The sequence below is a fragment of the Myxine glutinosa genome, chromosome 1, assembly GCF_964187855.1.
Source record: "Myxine glutinosa chromosome 1, kmMyxGlut1.1, whole genome shotgun sequence".
Classification (NCBI taxonomy): Eukaryota; Metazoa; Chordata; class Myxini; order Myxiniformes; family Myxinidae; genus Myxine; species Myxine glutinosa.
Window position 1 is genome coordinate 209,947,783 of NC_136261.1, and position 17,435 is coordinate 209,965,217.

Genomic DNA, 17,435 nt, shown 5'->3' on the forward strand with positions numbered 1-17,435 from the left:
CTTAAGAAGAAATATTTCTTGTAAATTATATATAAAAGATATAATGAAAAATAAAAACTGCATTTCTTAGACTATTGTGAGTATCTTGCTCCAAGAACATTTGAACGCCTCATGTATTAATGGTTCCGTCATCATAGTTACAATTATGTAAATTTTACAAGGGTAGTTATAAGTACATGCATGTTATTTCAATAAATACCTTGAAGGACCTTCCATTGTACTGTATATTTTTTTGGGTTATTTACTTATTTATCATATGATGCTGATGTCTGGACGTGTATGCGAGGTCAATATTTCGTATACCGGGCCAAGTCATACTAAGGATTAAAAAACAACAATAAGGTAAATCTCAAGTCTGTGGTGTTTGTAGTTATCATTTTATTCGTTTATAAAATGTAACTGCCGCTGGGGCATGCTCAGAGGGCCTTGATTTGTGCTAGGCCACAACAGGTATTAACTAATAAATGTGTCAAAATTATTATTATTTTAAACAAATAATGCATTTCATGTCATGCCTGACTTGTGTAGCTAAGAGATGATACATAGATGGTGCATGGATGGCTCATAATCCATATTTTAGGACTTAATATATAATCATGCAATAAAATCATGATCATGCCCTAAAAAAAATGAAGACCATGCAATAAAAACATAGGGGCAATACCCCTGGCGCTCACCTGGTAGAATAAACAGTATACTACACCGACTAAAGGTATTTTAAACCAATTTCAATGGTTGCTAGAAGACCGGGCAGCATGTAGAATCATACTAACATAATCATAAGACTTTAAACAAACAAACAAACAAACACCTATTTTGGGGGCACGTGAAAGAGATCACAGGAAACACATGTGAAAGTTTAGGTCTACAATTGGGGTCCTTCAGAGAACAGGAAAATAAACGAAAAATGATATTGCTTGATGAAGCATTCTTTTCGCAATAATAAACAAAAATTTAACTAATCTTGTGTATTTACTATTATTAGACAAAAACAAACAAAATCGACCAACAATAAAAAAAATTGTAGTTTAAACAAAAGCTGCACATCATTTTGAACCTGCCTTGTAAACCCACATCATGAAGCCAAAGAAGCAATTAGCAGCCTTTTAGAGGGTATTCGTGATTCATTCGGTCCCACCGCCCCCCGCACGTTGAAGGAATGACCCACTTGCTCTTTAACTCATCAACCAGAGCGACTGTCTGACTGAGCTCGCTCTTCAGCCGCGGCCGCTCCGCCAAGGTTCCCTCGTGTTCCTGTTTCAACTTGCCCGTGTACGCTCCCAGTATGCAGTCTGTGTCCACTGTGACGTTTCTTCTCTGCAAGCACTGCCACTGGGTCTCCAGCACCCTGTTCTGGTGCTCCAGGTAACGCACCTGTGCCACACCATCCCAATGTTCATGCAACATTAAGATGATCAATATTTAGGACAATGTAGCTTTATTACATACGCAATTATATATGGTGAATTATGTCACCTTCTCTCTCCCACCCCAATTACTCCTTTCCTCAAACCCCTATCTACTCTTTAACCTCATATTTATCCCACAACCCCAATCTCTTCGTTTTTTGTCAATCAAAATTTTCTCAATCAAGCGTTAATCCCAGAGTGCATACGCAATATACAGTATATACAGTATATACAGTATATATATATATATATATATATATATATATATATATATATATATATATATATATATATATATTACCTCTGCATATACGATAAAATGCTTTGTAAAATTTATTTCCCATCTAGATATTCAAGTGGCGCATTTTATTTACTAATCCAACCATTCCGTATGGGAGCGGCAGAAAGGGTCATGCTATGATTATTATTATTATTGTCCCCTCTGGGGTATATAGATTACAGTAGATCTAAGCTCGGGCCTCAAGAATGTCGGGAGTGTGTTCAGTTACCAAGTTTATTGTAGATCGCTCGCCAAGTGGCTTAAGCATTCCAGCAAGCACTCCATTCCAGCAAGCACTCCATTCCAGCATTCCAGCAAGCACTCCATTCCAGCATTCCAGCAAGCACTCCATTCCAGAAAGCACTCCATTCCAGCAAGCACTCCATTCCAGCAAGCACTCCATTCCAGCAAGCACTCCATTCCAGCAAGCACTCCATTCCAGCATTCCAGCAAGCACTACATTCCAGCAAGCATTCCATTCCAGCATTCCAGCAAGCACTCCATTCCAGCAAGCACTCCATTCCAGCATTCCAGCAAGCACTCCATTCCAGCATTCCAGCAAGCACTCCATTCCAGCATTCCAGCAAGCACTCTATTCCAACAAGCACTCTATTCCAGCAAGCACTCCATTCCAGCAAGCACTCTATTCCAGCAAGCACTCCATTCCAGCATTCCAGCAAGCACTCCATTCCAACATTCCAGCAAGCACTCCATTCCAGCATTCCAGCAAGCACTCCATTCCAACAAGCACTCTATTCCAGCAAGCACTCCATTCCAGAAAGCACTCCATTCCAGCAAGCACTCCATTCCAGCAAGCACTCCATTCCAGCAAGCACTCCATTCCAGCATTCCAGCAAGCACTACATTCCAGCAAGCATTCCATTCCAGCATTCCAGCAAGCACTCCATTCCAGCAAGCACTCCATTCCAGCATTCCAGCAAGCACTCCATTCCAGCATTCCAGCAAGCACTCCATTCCAGCATTCCAGCAAGCACTCTATTCCAACAAGCACTCTATTCCAGCAGCACTCTATTCCAGCAAGCACTATTCCAGCAAGCACTCCATTCCAGCATTCCAGCAAGCACTCCATTCCAGCATTCCAGCAAGCACTCCATTCCAGCATTCCAGCAAGCACTCCATTCCAGCATTCCAGCAAGCACTCCATTCCAGCATTCCAGCAAGCACTCTATTCCAGCAAGCATTCCATTCCAGCATTCCAGCAAGCACTCCATTCCAGCATCCCAGCAAGCACTCCATTCCAGCATTCCAGCAAGCACTCCATTCCAGCATTCCAGCAAGCACTCCATTCCAGCATTCCAGCAAGCACTCCATTCCAGCATTCCAGCAAGCACTCCATTCCAGCATTCCAGCAAGCACTCCATTCCAGCAAGCACTCCATTCCAGCATTCCAGCAAGCACTCCATTCCAGCATTCCAGCAAGCACTCCATTCCAGCATTCCAGCAAGCACTCCATTCCAGCATTCCAGCAAGCACTCCATTCCAGCATTCCAGCAAGCACTCCATTCCAGAATTCCAGCAAGCACTCCATTCCAGCAAGCACTCCATTCCAGCAAGCACTCCATTCCAGCAAGCACTCCATTCCAGCATTCCAGCAAGCACTCCATTCCAGCATTCCAGCAAGCACTCCATTCCAGCATTCCAGCAAGCACTCCATTCCAGCATTCCAGCAAGCACTCCATTCCAGCATTCCAGCAAGCACTCCATTCCAGCATTCCAGCAAGCACTCCATTCCAGCATTCCAGCAAGCACTCCATTCCAGCAAGCACTCCATTCCAGCAAGCACTCCATTCCAGCAAGCACTCTATTCCAGCAAGCACTCTATTCCAGCAAGCACTCTATTCCAGCAAGCACTCTATTCCAGCAAGCACTCTATTCCAGCAAGCACTCTATTCCAGCAAGCACTCTATTCCAGCAAGCACTCTATTCCAGCAAGCACGCTATTGCAGCAAGCACTCCATTGCAGCAAGCACTCCATTGCAGCAAGCACTCCATTCCAGCAAGCACTCCATTGCAGCAAGCACTCCATTCCAGCAAGCACTCCATTCAAGCAAGCACTCCATTCCAGCAAGCACTCCATTGCAGCAAGCACTCCATTCCAGCAAGCACTCCATTCAAGCAAGCACTCCATTCCAGCAAGCAGCACTGGATAACTGCTTGATAACTGAGCACACCCCAGGTTTCCTTCCTTTCAGTTTTGTGTTAAACAGCAGGGGTGACTGTTTCAAAAGACAATCAAATGTGTTTGTGGTTTATAATATTTTTACCTCTGGTAGGGGTGCTCCCACGAAATGCCACAATAAGCTATTTATTCACGTTTAACACGTTGTTTGTTCAAGGAGGAGAAAGCCCTTGGGGAGATGGGATATTATTAGTATTAATATTGTTCTGTAATAACATTAATATTATGATGTTATTAGTATCAATATTATGGCCATCAATAATGTTATTACTTTTGTTATTAGAAGCGGATTTGGAAAAATGCCACGATGAGCTATCTTAACACGGATTAACTTAACACCTTAGCACGGATTTTGCCCAAAGCAGAAAATGCACTTTGGGAATGGGGGTGGGTTATGCAAATGAATCCTCTACATCCTCCATCATGTGACCCTGAGTCCTGTCAAGTTTGGTTGAGATTGGATCAGTAATGACCGAATGTATTGTGGTCAGGCAGACAAATTATTGTGGTCAGGCAGACAAATTATTGTGGTCAGGCAGACAAATTATTGTGGTCAGGCAGACTCATTATTGTGGTCAGGCAGACAGACAGACACCAAATTGCGTGGTCTAGTTTGGTGATGATGCAGTGTACATAGTAACATCTCCTTTGAGCTTTACTGATAAATTACAGTGCCACCAATAAAATGAATGCAGTATACCGTACATGCATAGAACATATATATGTAGGTGTATAGTCTTTGGAGGACCTTGTCGATGAAGCTGGCGAAGCGGTTGTTGAGACATTTGAGAGCGTCCTTCTCCTGAGATCGAGCGAATTCTCCACTACGATCGAGCCTGATTCCGGGTGCCGGGTAGATTGGATCCACCTCCAGCTTCGGGATGCATACGGGGGCTGGATTGGTGGGATCATCCTGTACCCTGCGAGGAGACACGTGCAGCGGCGTGGATCGAGGACTCGTCATCGTGTGGTCACTGTGACTACTGCACGCGCACCTGGGACAGCAACACACTCCGCACGTGCACCGCCGACCGTCGGGCGAGCAAGGTCCCGAGGTGCAGGATCTTACGGGACTACACGGGGAGCAGTCACTGCGGGCCGGGACGTTATGGTAGCTTATAGGAGCAGGATGGTAGCTTATGGGAGCAGGATGGTAGCTTATGGGAGCAGGATGGTAGTAGGGCTTTCCGCCGAGGGTTCTATAGGGCGAGCTGGACGATGTAGGCCTATGTGTGCTCGGTGGGGAAGAGCTGTACGTCTGGCCGTTCTTTCGTGGCGAGCATGCGAGCGTCGGACACGTACAGTCATCGGACACATGCACATAGTCTCTCAACGACATTTTGTCCCAAATCTGGGACAATAATACAGTACAGTATATAAAAACAACAAAAACATGCACACAGTACAGTATAGCAATGGTGTTAATCCGGGAGAAAATCCGGTATTTATACTCCAGGTATAATTATGTTTAATCAGCTTTGTAATTGCAAAGTAATCACCAAAATAACGCTAACGCTTGTAATTAGGTTAATATTCATTTCACGGATTGTTTGTTGGATTCGTGAGAACATTCTGCATTGCATATGCATGACCACGTTCACAGGTATGCAAACCCTCCGTACAAGTACGCATGTCTACCCATTCGATTTGATATACTACACTCTTTTTACAGAGCTTGCTTTTACAGGTTTCTTGGAAAGAGTTATACGAGGTTGTTTGCCATTGCCTTCCCAGAGTTGTTCGTCCATGCTCTATCCTTTTTAAATGCTGAGCATCAAGCAAGGAATCAGAGCGTACTTTTTAAAGTCGGCATGACTCGGCCATGGTTTGAACCACTGACCTCTCAGATTCAGAACGGACACTAGAACCAATATGCCACGTCCCGTTTGTATGTAGTGTGTATGTATGTATATATATATATATATATATATATATATATATATATATATATATATATATATATATATATATATATATATATATATATATATATATATATATATATATATATAGTTGCGGATCTCTAACGTCGGCCTTCCCCTTATCAAGGGAGGATTAATCCCCTTGTCCTTTTACTGGCCGACGCGATCCCGGGGCTATCATGTCCCTTCCGGTCAGTGTTAAATAGGGTTGTTGGTCGAATTAGTCATATTACCTAAGTACTAACACCGGCCGTGAAGCAAGGAAATAACCCCACCCGAACCACGGCGTTAGTGGACACGCCGAGCGAAGCGAGCCACGATTTGGGCCGTTATCAGGAACTAACCCGATTGGAGCGGTTATGATCGTGCCACGCTTACCCAATGGAGAAATCACTAAGACGGTCGAATCAGGAAAGACAGGAAGAACAGATTGGTTTATTAACTATTTACACAGGAAGAAGAGGAAGATAAATGGCAATGTACAATGAAGAGGAAGAAGCAGATACACAGGGCAGCCTTATACAGACTTATACTTATCCCTGGACATGGGCCCGTTCGCACTCAAACTCGCTCTCAGACTCACTCACTCACAGGAATGGAGATGGTCGGGTTGAGGGTCCAAAGATGGTGTCCACAGCTCATCCGGTCCCCAACTCGTACCGTGCAGCGATGGAAGATGGCAGGCAGCTCTCCGCGTGGCGTAGGCGTGAGGCGGACAATTATATATCGGGGAAAGGTAAGCTGGGCGATTATATTGCGTATGTAATACTTGTACCGGCGCCTTTATACGCGCTCCCGGTATCGCTGGGTACAATATGCCACTTCCCCAAGTCCTCCGCAATGCCACGTAAACCCTTCAATGCTGGCGCCTTCCACAAAAGTCCTTCTCCACGCTGCAATCCTCTGCAATGCATGCCCACGCGCCAGTCCTTTGTAAAGCGCAATCAACCCTTTCAATTCTTGTCACAGCGCGTCTCTCCTCATAACTCAACTCAATTCAGCGCGTCTCCTCTCGTAACTCGAGCGCCTGCCTCTCCCTTCTCATAACTCGTTACACGAACCAAGTGCCTCTCCCATCATAACTCCACTCAATTCAGCGCGTCTCCTCTCGTAACTCGAGCGCCTGCCTCTCCCTTCTCATAACTGAGGTGTGGGCCTCGCGCGAAGGGTTTTATTGCCACGCCCAGCGAACCCTCTCGAATGTCCAGCCACACCCTGTCAGGCGATGTTGCCTCAGCCCTGATTGGCTGTTGAGGTCTTACCGGCTCCGCCTTTGATGGCTGGCTGATGTGGCCACACCCCCAACCTTGCGCTCCGCCCCTTGTCCAGGCCTTACCTTGTGGCATTTGGGCTGGTTTGAGCGAGCAACTGGCAGCTAACGCTGCCGGCCCAACGCGTAACAAACTGCGAGAGGCCATGGGGTACAGACTGGATCGGCGCAATGGAGTCGGTTGGAGGGAGGCTGCAAAATGGTCGGGGCCTACTCTTATTTGTTTTACACAACGCAGATGCAACTATTGGACATGGCCTTATCCTAAACACATACTAAGAAATAACTAACGTTCTAAGGTGACCTACGTGTTGCATGTGGCCTAACTATGGGGTGCAACCTTTAACCTTTAATGATGTTACCTGTGTGGGTTCTCAAAACCTCAACAATATATATATATTGTGGATATGAGGATTGTATTTTTTTTATTGTGTTGTATTGTAGTAAATTGTTGTGAATTATTGCTTAAGTCTGGACCCTCCTTACTCCAGTTATGTATAAAGGTCAAAGGGCGTCCCATAATTAGTCCATAAAGCATACACGTCAGCCAATCATAGATTTCCCCCTGGTTGATAGTTATATCTTTATTATGTGTATTAGGGTAAGGCCTTGTCTCCCATTAAGATGACACTCCATTGCACTGCATTAAATAAGAGTAGATCCCCTTCCTTTCACTTTCCCCTTTCATCATGGCCAAGCCTCGATTGCCAATTACATCCCCTCCAAAACCACCATTGAACATGTGCTCGGGTCGGGGAAGAAAGGCGTGCCCGCCCGTCGTCATCAAGGGCGGAGCCAGAGGGTCGCGCGACCAACCAGGGCCGAGGTGAGCACACCGATGGGCGTGTCCTGAAGGCCGGCGGCTTGATCGCCGGAGGCGCTATAAAAGCGCGCGCGCAAGGACGTTGTGGAGTGGAGTAGTTGCTGAGTTGTGTAAAAAGATCATCCAGAGAGAACCAACTGTAAGAGAACCAACTGCGAGAGTACATTGAGATCACCCAAGGAAGCTTTGTACACAGCAACGGCTGATCAAGTGGGCCGATGTTTGTTCCTGAGCTGGTGCCTTTCCGAGCAGAGTCCGAGGCTGGCATGTGAGCAAAAGAACATAGAGAACATTAAGGAGGTCATCATCCAGGGAAGCACAAAGCCTGTTGTAGTCCTGGCAAAGCACGCGACGTCCACAGCAGCAGCAGCATCGGCAGCCACAGCAGCAACAACACTCAACAGCCGCTTGGGGCCTGGACGGCGGTTTTGAGCAGGGCCGCGAAGGAACGGCGGCTGCTAAACACGCCGATCATGCTGCAGGACCCCTTGGACTTTCCTCTCCCTCCAGCCATCCACCTCCTGCCTTTCCATCCTTTTGGTGTACGTGAGTTTGTTCTGTTTGTTTTGTCCCTGGGTAGTTAATTAAGCTCGTATAAGCTAGCGTTGGTTGCACTGTGTCTCTAAAATCTTCTGTATATTATTTTCTTATCTTTCCTTCTCCTTGGTTTTTTTGAGCCTGTAAATAGCAAATAAATTATATTCGTATTTCCAACCTTTTTTTGTCTGCTTCTTCTTCACATCCGTGTCGCCTTAGTCTTTTCCCTATTGAATATCTGTGGCGCGATCCGGCCAACGTTCGGGAATCGGGTTAGTTGGGGTAACTGTACGACCGCGGGGCCATCCGCTCGGCAAACACAACATCTTATCCGCGGGCCGTAACAATTGGTGTCTGGGAGTGAGATACGAGGCCCGAACCAAATTTTTAAAACATCTATAAAAAATTTGGTCAAAATTTGGAGCGGCCGAAATTTGGTTTGTTTTAAAGAAAAACCCGAATTTTGAAATCGCGCCATGGCTGGTCAAGGCGACGGGATGTCGGTGGGAGAGATAGACTGGGTAGAATCGACCCAGGACCTGGGGGAAATGTATGTGGAGGAGGGCAATGAGGAGGTGGTTGAGGAGATTTCAGGCGCGCAAAATGGCGCTCTCGCGCACGAGGTTACGGGCGCGCAAAATGGCGCCTCGCACATGGCTACGGCGACCGCACCCGTGACCGTAGCAGCGCCACCGGTGGATTTGAACCTTTTTATGATGCAAATGAAGGCCCTTATGGACAAGAATAGTGAGCAATTGGGAAACCAAATCGGAGGATTGGAAAACAGAATGGGGGAACGGCTAGAAGCTAAATTTGAGGGGTTAGACAACGGGATAAAAGAGGTAAAACATGGGTTAACGGGGGTGGAAAATAGAATGGCTGCCCAGGAGAATCAGATAAAAGAGGTAAAACATGGGTTAACGAGGGTGGAAAATAGAATGGCTGCCCAGGAGAATCAGATAAAAAAGGTAAAACATGGGTTAACGAGGGTGGAAAATAGAATGGCTGCCCAGGAGAATCAGATAAAAGAGGTAAAACATGGGTTAACGGGGGTGGAAAATAGAATGGCTGCCCAGGAGAATCAGATAGAGGGGGTGAAAAATGGGTTAGAGGGGTTAGAAAACAAGATGGAAAACAAATTGCGGGAAATAGGGGAGCAATCCGCCCGAGAAATTAAACAAATGGGAGAGCAGATAGAGGAGGTGAAAATCGGGGTAGAAACCAAATTGGATGCTCAGAGGGATGAATTGGGACAGATGAGGGTGGCATCTACAAAAGAGAGGGAGGAGATGAAGGAGGAGATACGACGAGGTGTAAGTGAGGAGGTCTCGGGGGTACACGAGGAGGTAAAGCGAGGTGAAAAGCGTATGGAGAAAGAGGTGAGAAATGGGACGGCAAAGTTACAAGGGGGCATAGAGGACCTGACGGAGGAGGTGGAACAGCTGACGGTGGGACAGACGGAGTTAGTGGAGCAGGTTCAAAGGAACACTGCGGTACTAGGAGGGTTAAAAGCGACACAAAACGACATTAAAAATGACTTAATAGCGACACAGAGGCAATGTCAGATGGTACGTGAGGGACTGACAACGAGGTTGGACGAGGTGACAGAACTAATGGAGACGAAGGACCGGAAGGTGAGGACGCACATAGAGACGGTCAAGGTAGCCTTAGAGGACGAGATTGAGGAGACGCACCGGGAGATAAAAGAGGTGAAGCAAAAGTTAAAGGAGGTGGAAGAGGGGGTGAGTGAAATTAAGAAGAGACGGACAGAAACTAAGAGAGAAATACAGGAGGAGGTGATGGAATATGTACAAGGTCGGTGCTCAAATCGTGATGATGTGCTCGCTAACCAAATAAAGAGTTTGCAGGTGGCGAAGGAGGTGCGGAGACGAGGTGCCAAGGTGAGTGGCGATATACGTGGAAATGTACATGATGTGAGGGGAGCTTCAGTCGGCTTGGGGGTTGATTTGGATCCGGGTGTTCGTGAGAGGCCGTTGGTGAAGTGTGCGACAGGTACGGTGTGCGAAGGAGGAGGTGTGCGAGAATGTCCGACTATGGGGTGTGTGAGGAAAAAGTGCGCGCCGAGGAGTGAGTGTGCTGTCAAGAGTGAGTTGGTCGTAGCGCGTGTGCGAGGGGGCACATGGAAGCGCGGAGTGGGGAGTGTTACAGAGGATGTAACGAGAGAGTGTACACCTGTGGTGAGTGTTACAGAGGGAGTAACGAGAGAGTGTGCGCAAGAGGATGCGCGAGAAAGGTGTGTAACGGACAGCTGCATGAGGAAAGAGTGCGCTGTCAAAAGTAAGGGAGAATGCACGCCTGTGGTGAGTGTTACGGAGGGAGTAACGAGAGAGTGTGCGCAAGAGTGTGCGCGAGAAAGGTGTGTAACGGACGGGTTCATGGGGAAAGAGTGCGCGACCGAGTGTGGAGGTAAGAGTGACACAGAGCGTGAGTTGGTTGTGGCAGGTGAGAGAGGATGTACACCTGGAATGGAAGGATGCGCACCTGGAATGGTAGAGCGTGTGTGGGAATGCACACTTGAGTTGGTAGTGAGGCACGTGGTTGGGTGTGTGAGTGAGAGCACACCTGTGATTGTCACAGAGGAGGTGACCGAGAAGGGGGCGAGAAGAGGTGTGTTGGTGAGGTGTGCGAACGACGAGTGTGCGCAAAGGTGTGCGGTGGTCAGGTGTGTGACCAAGTCTGTAAGCGGATTGAGTGTACCTGGGTGTGTCAGGGAAGGTGCAATGACCAAGAGCATGGAGACGGCTGGATGTGTGAGCAAGGAAGGGGCTGCGGGATGTAAGCAAGCGAATGGAGCATCGACGGTGACCAGGTTAGCGGTTAGAGCGACGTATAGCCGAATCGGGCCTTCGGTGCGAACCGGGCAGCTTTGCGTGCCGCGGGGATCCGCGGCGGTTTCGAAAGGACCGCCGTGCGGGATCCACGCCGGCCGCGCTTTGAACGGCCGCGTCCGTGCTCCACTAGGCGGAGCGGGCAGCCCGATAGGAAGGGTCGTCATGGCGACCCCTTTTTGTTGAGGCGTTCCGGCAGGTCGAGATCGGGCCATTGGATGGCTCCGTGCCGAGGTGGTGCGTGGGATCTCGGCCCGGGTAAGCGTCCTTCCCTGCACCGAATGCCAGACGCATCCAGCCGCTGGCACCAAACAACCCGCATCCATTGCTCGGCTGTACGAAGCCGAGTTTTAGAGATGAATTGGCGCACCGAGAGGATCTAGTGAGTAGACGTAATGATGAGTATAGTGTTTTGGCCCCGAAATTAGAAAAACAAAATTTGATGATTGGCAAAGGATTGGCAGTAATGATTGGCAGATGATGGGTAGTGATTGGCAAATTTTTGATTTGTTGGATTTGGACGAGCAAAATTTATACTTTAAGATACCCGATGTGGGGGGATGGCAACTCTGCCATCTCTCACAGCGGGGGCAAAGGAGCACTAGTCTTATGGGGTTTATGGCAGTGAAAACTAGCCCGGGAGGGTTAGGATATAATGTGTAGGGACAGAGAAGATGACCTTAGGTAACGTTAAGGTTAGGTAGTGACTGATACCTGTAGTGGGGACGCAGGTAGATTAGAGTGGATGATAATGACGTGGTATGTGCTTAGTTTAAAGGGAAGACGGGGAGCACTAAGTTAGCAGGGCAACAGGTAGTTTAGATGATGCCGTGTGAGTGTTGGAAGTGTATTCAGAAGTGTATTGTGAAAAGTGTGTGAGGAACAGGTGTGATTGCACAGGTGTGCAACTGAACAGGTGTATGGAGCAGTGCTTGAGTGAGAGAAGGTGATTGTGCGTTGTGCTGACCAAATGGTCCAGGAAGAGGAGGAGGGTGCAGGTGGCACCAGGTGAGATTGCACAGGTGTGCAACTACAGGTGAATGGAGAATGGTTGTATGGAATAAATGGTCTGGAGTATATGGAGTATTGGAATGGATGGTCGTGGAGTGAGTATGGTGGAAACTATGGAGTGGAGTGGATGGTGCGAAGGTGTGAATGGGGGAAGGATGGACCCCCATCACGAATACCCGGGGCGGGTAGTGTAAGTGTTAGGTAGAGGGTATAGGTAAATTGTGGTTGGATATTGGCATCTGTGGTGCGTGGTGGAAGAATGATGTTTGGATGGGTGCATTAGTGTTGTGGAAATGGCTGGGCGTGTAGCCTGTTAGTGTGTGTAGTTGGTTTGGGCACTCCACCACTGTGAGGATGTCGGCCAGGTGAGGCCGCAGGTGGGCTCTGGGAGCCGGTAGAGTTGTTGTGGATGGGGCCCGAGGATCCGGAGGACGGACCCGGGTAGCCCAGTGCCAGAGGGCACCAAGGGGTGACAGAGCCAGGAGAGCCAGGAGGACCGCCGTGCGGGATCCACGCCGGCCGCGCTTTGAACGGCCGCGTCCGTGCTCCACTAGGCGGAGCGGGCAGCCCGATAGGAAGGGTCGTCATGGCGACCCCTTTTTGTTGAGGCGTTCCGGCAGGTCAAGATCGGGCCATTGGATGGCTCCGTGCCGAGGTGGTGCGTGGGATCTCGGCCCGGGTAAGCGTCCTTCCCTGCATTAGTTTAAAGGGAAGACGGGGAGCACTAAGTTAGCAGGGCAACAGGTAGTTTAGATGATGCCGTGTGAGTGTTGGAAGTGTATTCAGAAGTGTTAGATTAGATAGGTTAGGGTGAGGAGCTAGGTTAGCTCGGGTGGCAACTACAGTGGTGGAGGTGTGCAGGTGGGTAGACCTGCTGGGAGAGCTGCACGACCCAGCCTGGAAATTGTGCAAGGGCACCGGGAGATGAATCGGGGGAGTGAGACCCCAAATTGAGAAGCACCACAGTTTGGGCAATGGGAATTGGTTTTTAGAACCCATAGTGTAAGTTGGCCAATGGATTGGCATGGAAAGACCCCGGGTAGTGTAAAGTGTGTTAAAGTCATTTAGAGGATAGTTAGGATTGAAGTCTCCTCGCACCATCTGCATCCACTCACCTGAGATGACGTACCTCCACACCATGCCAGGTTGTTTTTATTATTTTTATTGATGCAAATGTTTGGAATGTGAGACGCATCATGACGTGGGTGTGACATTGTGCTTTGTTGTTCCATCTCTTCCTCCTTATGAGGATTTGATGATGAAATGGGTGATGGCAAATTTTGGCTAGAGGGATTGTGGGAACGAATTTGGTGTAGAAGAGATATGGGGAGACGTGACAGTAGCGACGGATTGGTAAATGTGTAGATTGTTGTACATATGGGGTAAGGGCAAGGGTAGTGTAGGTGACAAGGGGGGGTGACGTACGGTAGGGACGAGCTTTTCTCACTTCGCTCTCCGTACGCACTTCGCCTTGCATTGCCTTGTTTGATGTGTACCCTTGTGACCTTACCCCTCGCTCATCTGTCTTTCCCCCCTTTGTCTCCCACATGAGGACCTGTGCGCCACTGTGCGCCGAGGGGAGCGTGCGTGAGTCCGCCATTGTGCGCCCGGAACTCCCAGAACCAGCTGTCTGCATCGATGCACCACCTTATGGACCACCTGTCTGTGGCCGAGCACCACTTATGGACCCCATGGGTTGGGGCATGGCCCCTCTGCTGGAACCGGCCATGAAGGCCCGAGATCTTGCTGGCGGACCTTGGCCACAGGGCACCGATGCCCCACAGGTGAACCACACTAGTCGGCCCTGTGGGCCATAAATAAATAACAATGGACACGTTGGGTGCATTTTATTATTACAAATAGGCCGCCAGCAAAGGAAGATGACAACACCAGGAAAATAATAATAGCCAGCAGAGGGAGCCGAAGAGCAAGAGACCACCTGCAGGGTTAGGGGTTGTTGTTTTTATTTTCATGAACAATGATGACTGTGCACCGATTGGTGCTTGAGGGTGTGTTGGTGCGTTTTTGGGTGCTTTCATGGTGCGTCGATGCAGAGCAGACTGTCTCTCCCCCCCCAAAAGAACAATCACAGGTCCTGGGTTGCGTTTTGTAAATAAAGTAACGTCAGTGTAAATAATGCTCCCCACCGTCAGTGTATAGTTTGAAGACCATTCCGCAATTCGGTTAGCTGTGGGCGTGAGTCTGTTAGGTAGGGTGCAATGGAGCAGCAGGACATATTTATTTATGTTTTAAAACTGTCGCACTCAGGGTCAGGTTAAAAGTAGAGGGAACTACACCTACGTGTCACACTAAGGTAAAGTTATAGGCCCGGAACGTACCTAAGAGGAGGAGGGTGCAGTGTTGCGGATATGAGGATTGTATTTTTTTTGTTGTGTTGTATTGTAGTAAATTGTTGTGAATTATTGCTTAAGTCTGGACCCTCCTTACTCCAGTTATGCATAAAGGTCAAATGGCATCCCATAATTAGTCCATAAAGCATACACGTCAGCCAATCATAGATTTCCCCTGGTTGATAGTTATATCTTTATTATGTGTATTAGGGTAAGGCCTTGTCTCCCATTAAGATGACACTCCATTGCACTGCATTAAATAAGAGTAGATCCCCTTCTTTCACTTTCCCTTTCATCATGGCCAAGCCTCGATTGCCAATTACATCCCCTCCAAAACCACCATTGAACATGTGCTCGGGTCGGGAAGAAAGGCGTGCCCGCCCGTCGTCATCAAGGGCAGAGCCAGAGGGTCGCGCGACCAACCAGGGCCGAGGTGAGCACACCGATGGGCGTGTCCTGAAGGCCGGCGGCTTGATCGCCGGAGGCGCTATAAAAGCACGCGCGCAAGGACGTTGTGGATTGGAGTAGTTGCTGAGTTGTGTAAAAAGATCATCCAGAGAGAACCAACTGTAAGAGAACTAACTGCGAGAGTACATTGGATCACCCAAGGAAGCTTTGTACACAGCAACGGCTGATCAAGTGGGCCGATGTTTGTTCCTGAGCTGGTGCCTTTCTGAGCAGAGTCCGAGGCTGGCATTGTGAGCAAAAGAACATAGAGAACATTAAGGAGGTCATCATCCAGGGAAGCACAAAGCCTGTTGTAGTCCTGGCAAAGCACGCGACGTCCACAGCAGGCAGCAGCAGCGGCGGCCACAGCAGCAACAGCACTCAACAGCCGCTTGGGGCCTGGACGGCGGTTTTTGAGCAAGGCCGCGAAGGAACGGCGGCTGCTAAACGCGCCGACGTGCTGCAGGACCCCGTGGACTTTCCTCTCCCTCCAGCCATCCACCTCCTGCCTTTCCATCCTTTTGGTGTACGTGAGTTTGTTCTGTTTGTTTTGTCCCTGGGTAGTTAATTAAGCTCGTATAAGCTAGCGTTGCACCAAAAACCAACCAACCAACCAACCACCAACCAACCAACCACCAACCAACAAGGGGACCAAAAAAACAACAACTACCACGGTCCCCGAAAAGGCCAACCCCCGCTTTGCGGGGAAAAATGGCCTCTAAACGGTGGTTTTAAGCTAGCGTTGCACTGTCTCTAAAATCTTCTGTATATTATTTTCTTATCTTTCCTTCTCCTTGGTTTTTTTGAGCCTGTAAATAGCAAATAAATTATATTCGTATTTCCAACCTTTTTTTGTCTGCTTCTTCTTCACATCCGTGTCGCCTTAGTCTTTTCCCTATTGAATATCTGTGCGCGATCCCGGCAACGTTCGGAATCGGGTTAGTCGGGGTAACTGTACGACCGCGGGGCCATCCGCTCGGCAAACACAACATCTTATCCGCGGGCCGTAACAATATATATATATATATATATATATATATATATATATATATATATATATATATATATACACTAGCAGAAGTACTCGCATTGCCGGGCGGGGAGGAGAGGGGAGGGGAGGGGAACGGGGGGGAGGGGAGAAGAGGGGGGGAGGGGAGAAGAGGGGGGGAGGGGAGAAGAGGGGGGGAGGGGAGAAAGAGGGCGAGGGAGAGGGGAGAAGAGGGGGAGGGGGAGGGGGAGAGGGGAGAGAGGGGGGGATGGGGAGGGGGGGAGGGATGGGAGGGGGAAGGGAGGTGGGAGGGGGGAGGGGGGGAGGGGAGGGAGGGGGAGGGGGGAGGGGAGGGGAGGAGGGGGAGGGGGGAGGGGAGGGAGGGGGAGGGGGGAGGGGGGAATCTTCATTTCAACAATATTGATAGATAAAGGTGATATAACATAACAAATATCATGAAACATTTACATTTTGTAGTCCATTGTATAATTTAAATAAACATAAATGCAAATTTCGCATGTGGAAAAAGTAAGTACATCCTTGGCTCAAGTAGGCGTTTCTTATAACTGTCTACCAGTCTCTGACTGGGAGAAATCTCTGACACCCGCTCCTCCATGCAGCATTCTTTCAGCTTTGCGATGTTTGAGGGGTTTCTTGCCTGCACAGCTCGTTTCAAATCCCCCCACAACATCTCGATGGGATTTAGATCCGGGCTTTGACTTGGTCATTCCAGAACCCTCCATTTCTTCCTTTTCAGCCATTCCTTGGTGATTTACTGGTATGTTTAGGGTCATTGTCATGTTGCAAGGACCATCTTGGTTGAGCTTCAACTCTCCGACAGATGGCCTCACATTATCCTCAAGCACCCTCTGGTACAATGAAGAATTCATCGTGGATTCTATGATGGTGAGCTGCCCAGGCCCTGATGCAGCAAAGATGCCCCAAACCATAATATTTCCACCACCATGCTTTACAATTGGTATCAGGTTCTCTTGTGGTCAAATGCTGTCTTTGTTTTCGCCAACATGTCTTCTGGTACTGTGGCCAAATAGGTCTACCTTTGACTCATCTGTCCAGAGCACATTGTTCCAGAAGTGCTGGTCTTTGCCTAGGTGTTCATTTGCAAACTTTAGTCTTGTCCTGATGTTCTTTCTGGACAGCAAAGGTTTCCTCCTGGCACACCTCCCATGTAGATCAAATTTGTGCAGCCTCTTTCTAATGGTAGACTCATTGCACTTTGACATCAACAGTGGCAAGGCTACCTGTAGGTCCCGTGATGACATTCTGGGGTTATTCGAGACTTCTTTCAGCATCTTGCGGTCTGCTCGGGTCTCTGGGCTGAACTTGC

The 17,435-nt window shown here is 48.4% G+C and overlaps 1 protein-coding gene across 1 annotated transcript in view; it reads right to left on the reverse strand.

Annotated features, from left to right (window-relative positions):
* Positions 1–17,435, reverse strand: part of LOC137416372 (intermediate filament protein ON3-like) — an 85,270-nt gene that overhangs the window by 19,643 nt on the left and 48,192 nt on the right. The window contains exons 2-3 of the mRNA XM_068101923.2: positions 4,638–4,809; positions 1,169–1,374 (exon numbers count right to left, since the gene is read on the reverse strand). Coding sequence (XP_067958024.2) covers positions 1,169–1,374; positions 4,638–4,809 — 378 coding nt within the window. The remainder of the gene's footprint in view (positions 1–1,168; positions 1,375–4,637; positions 4,810–17,435) is intronic.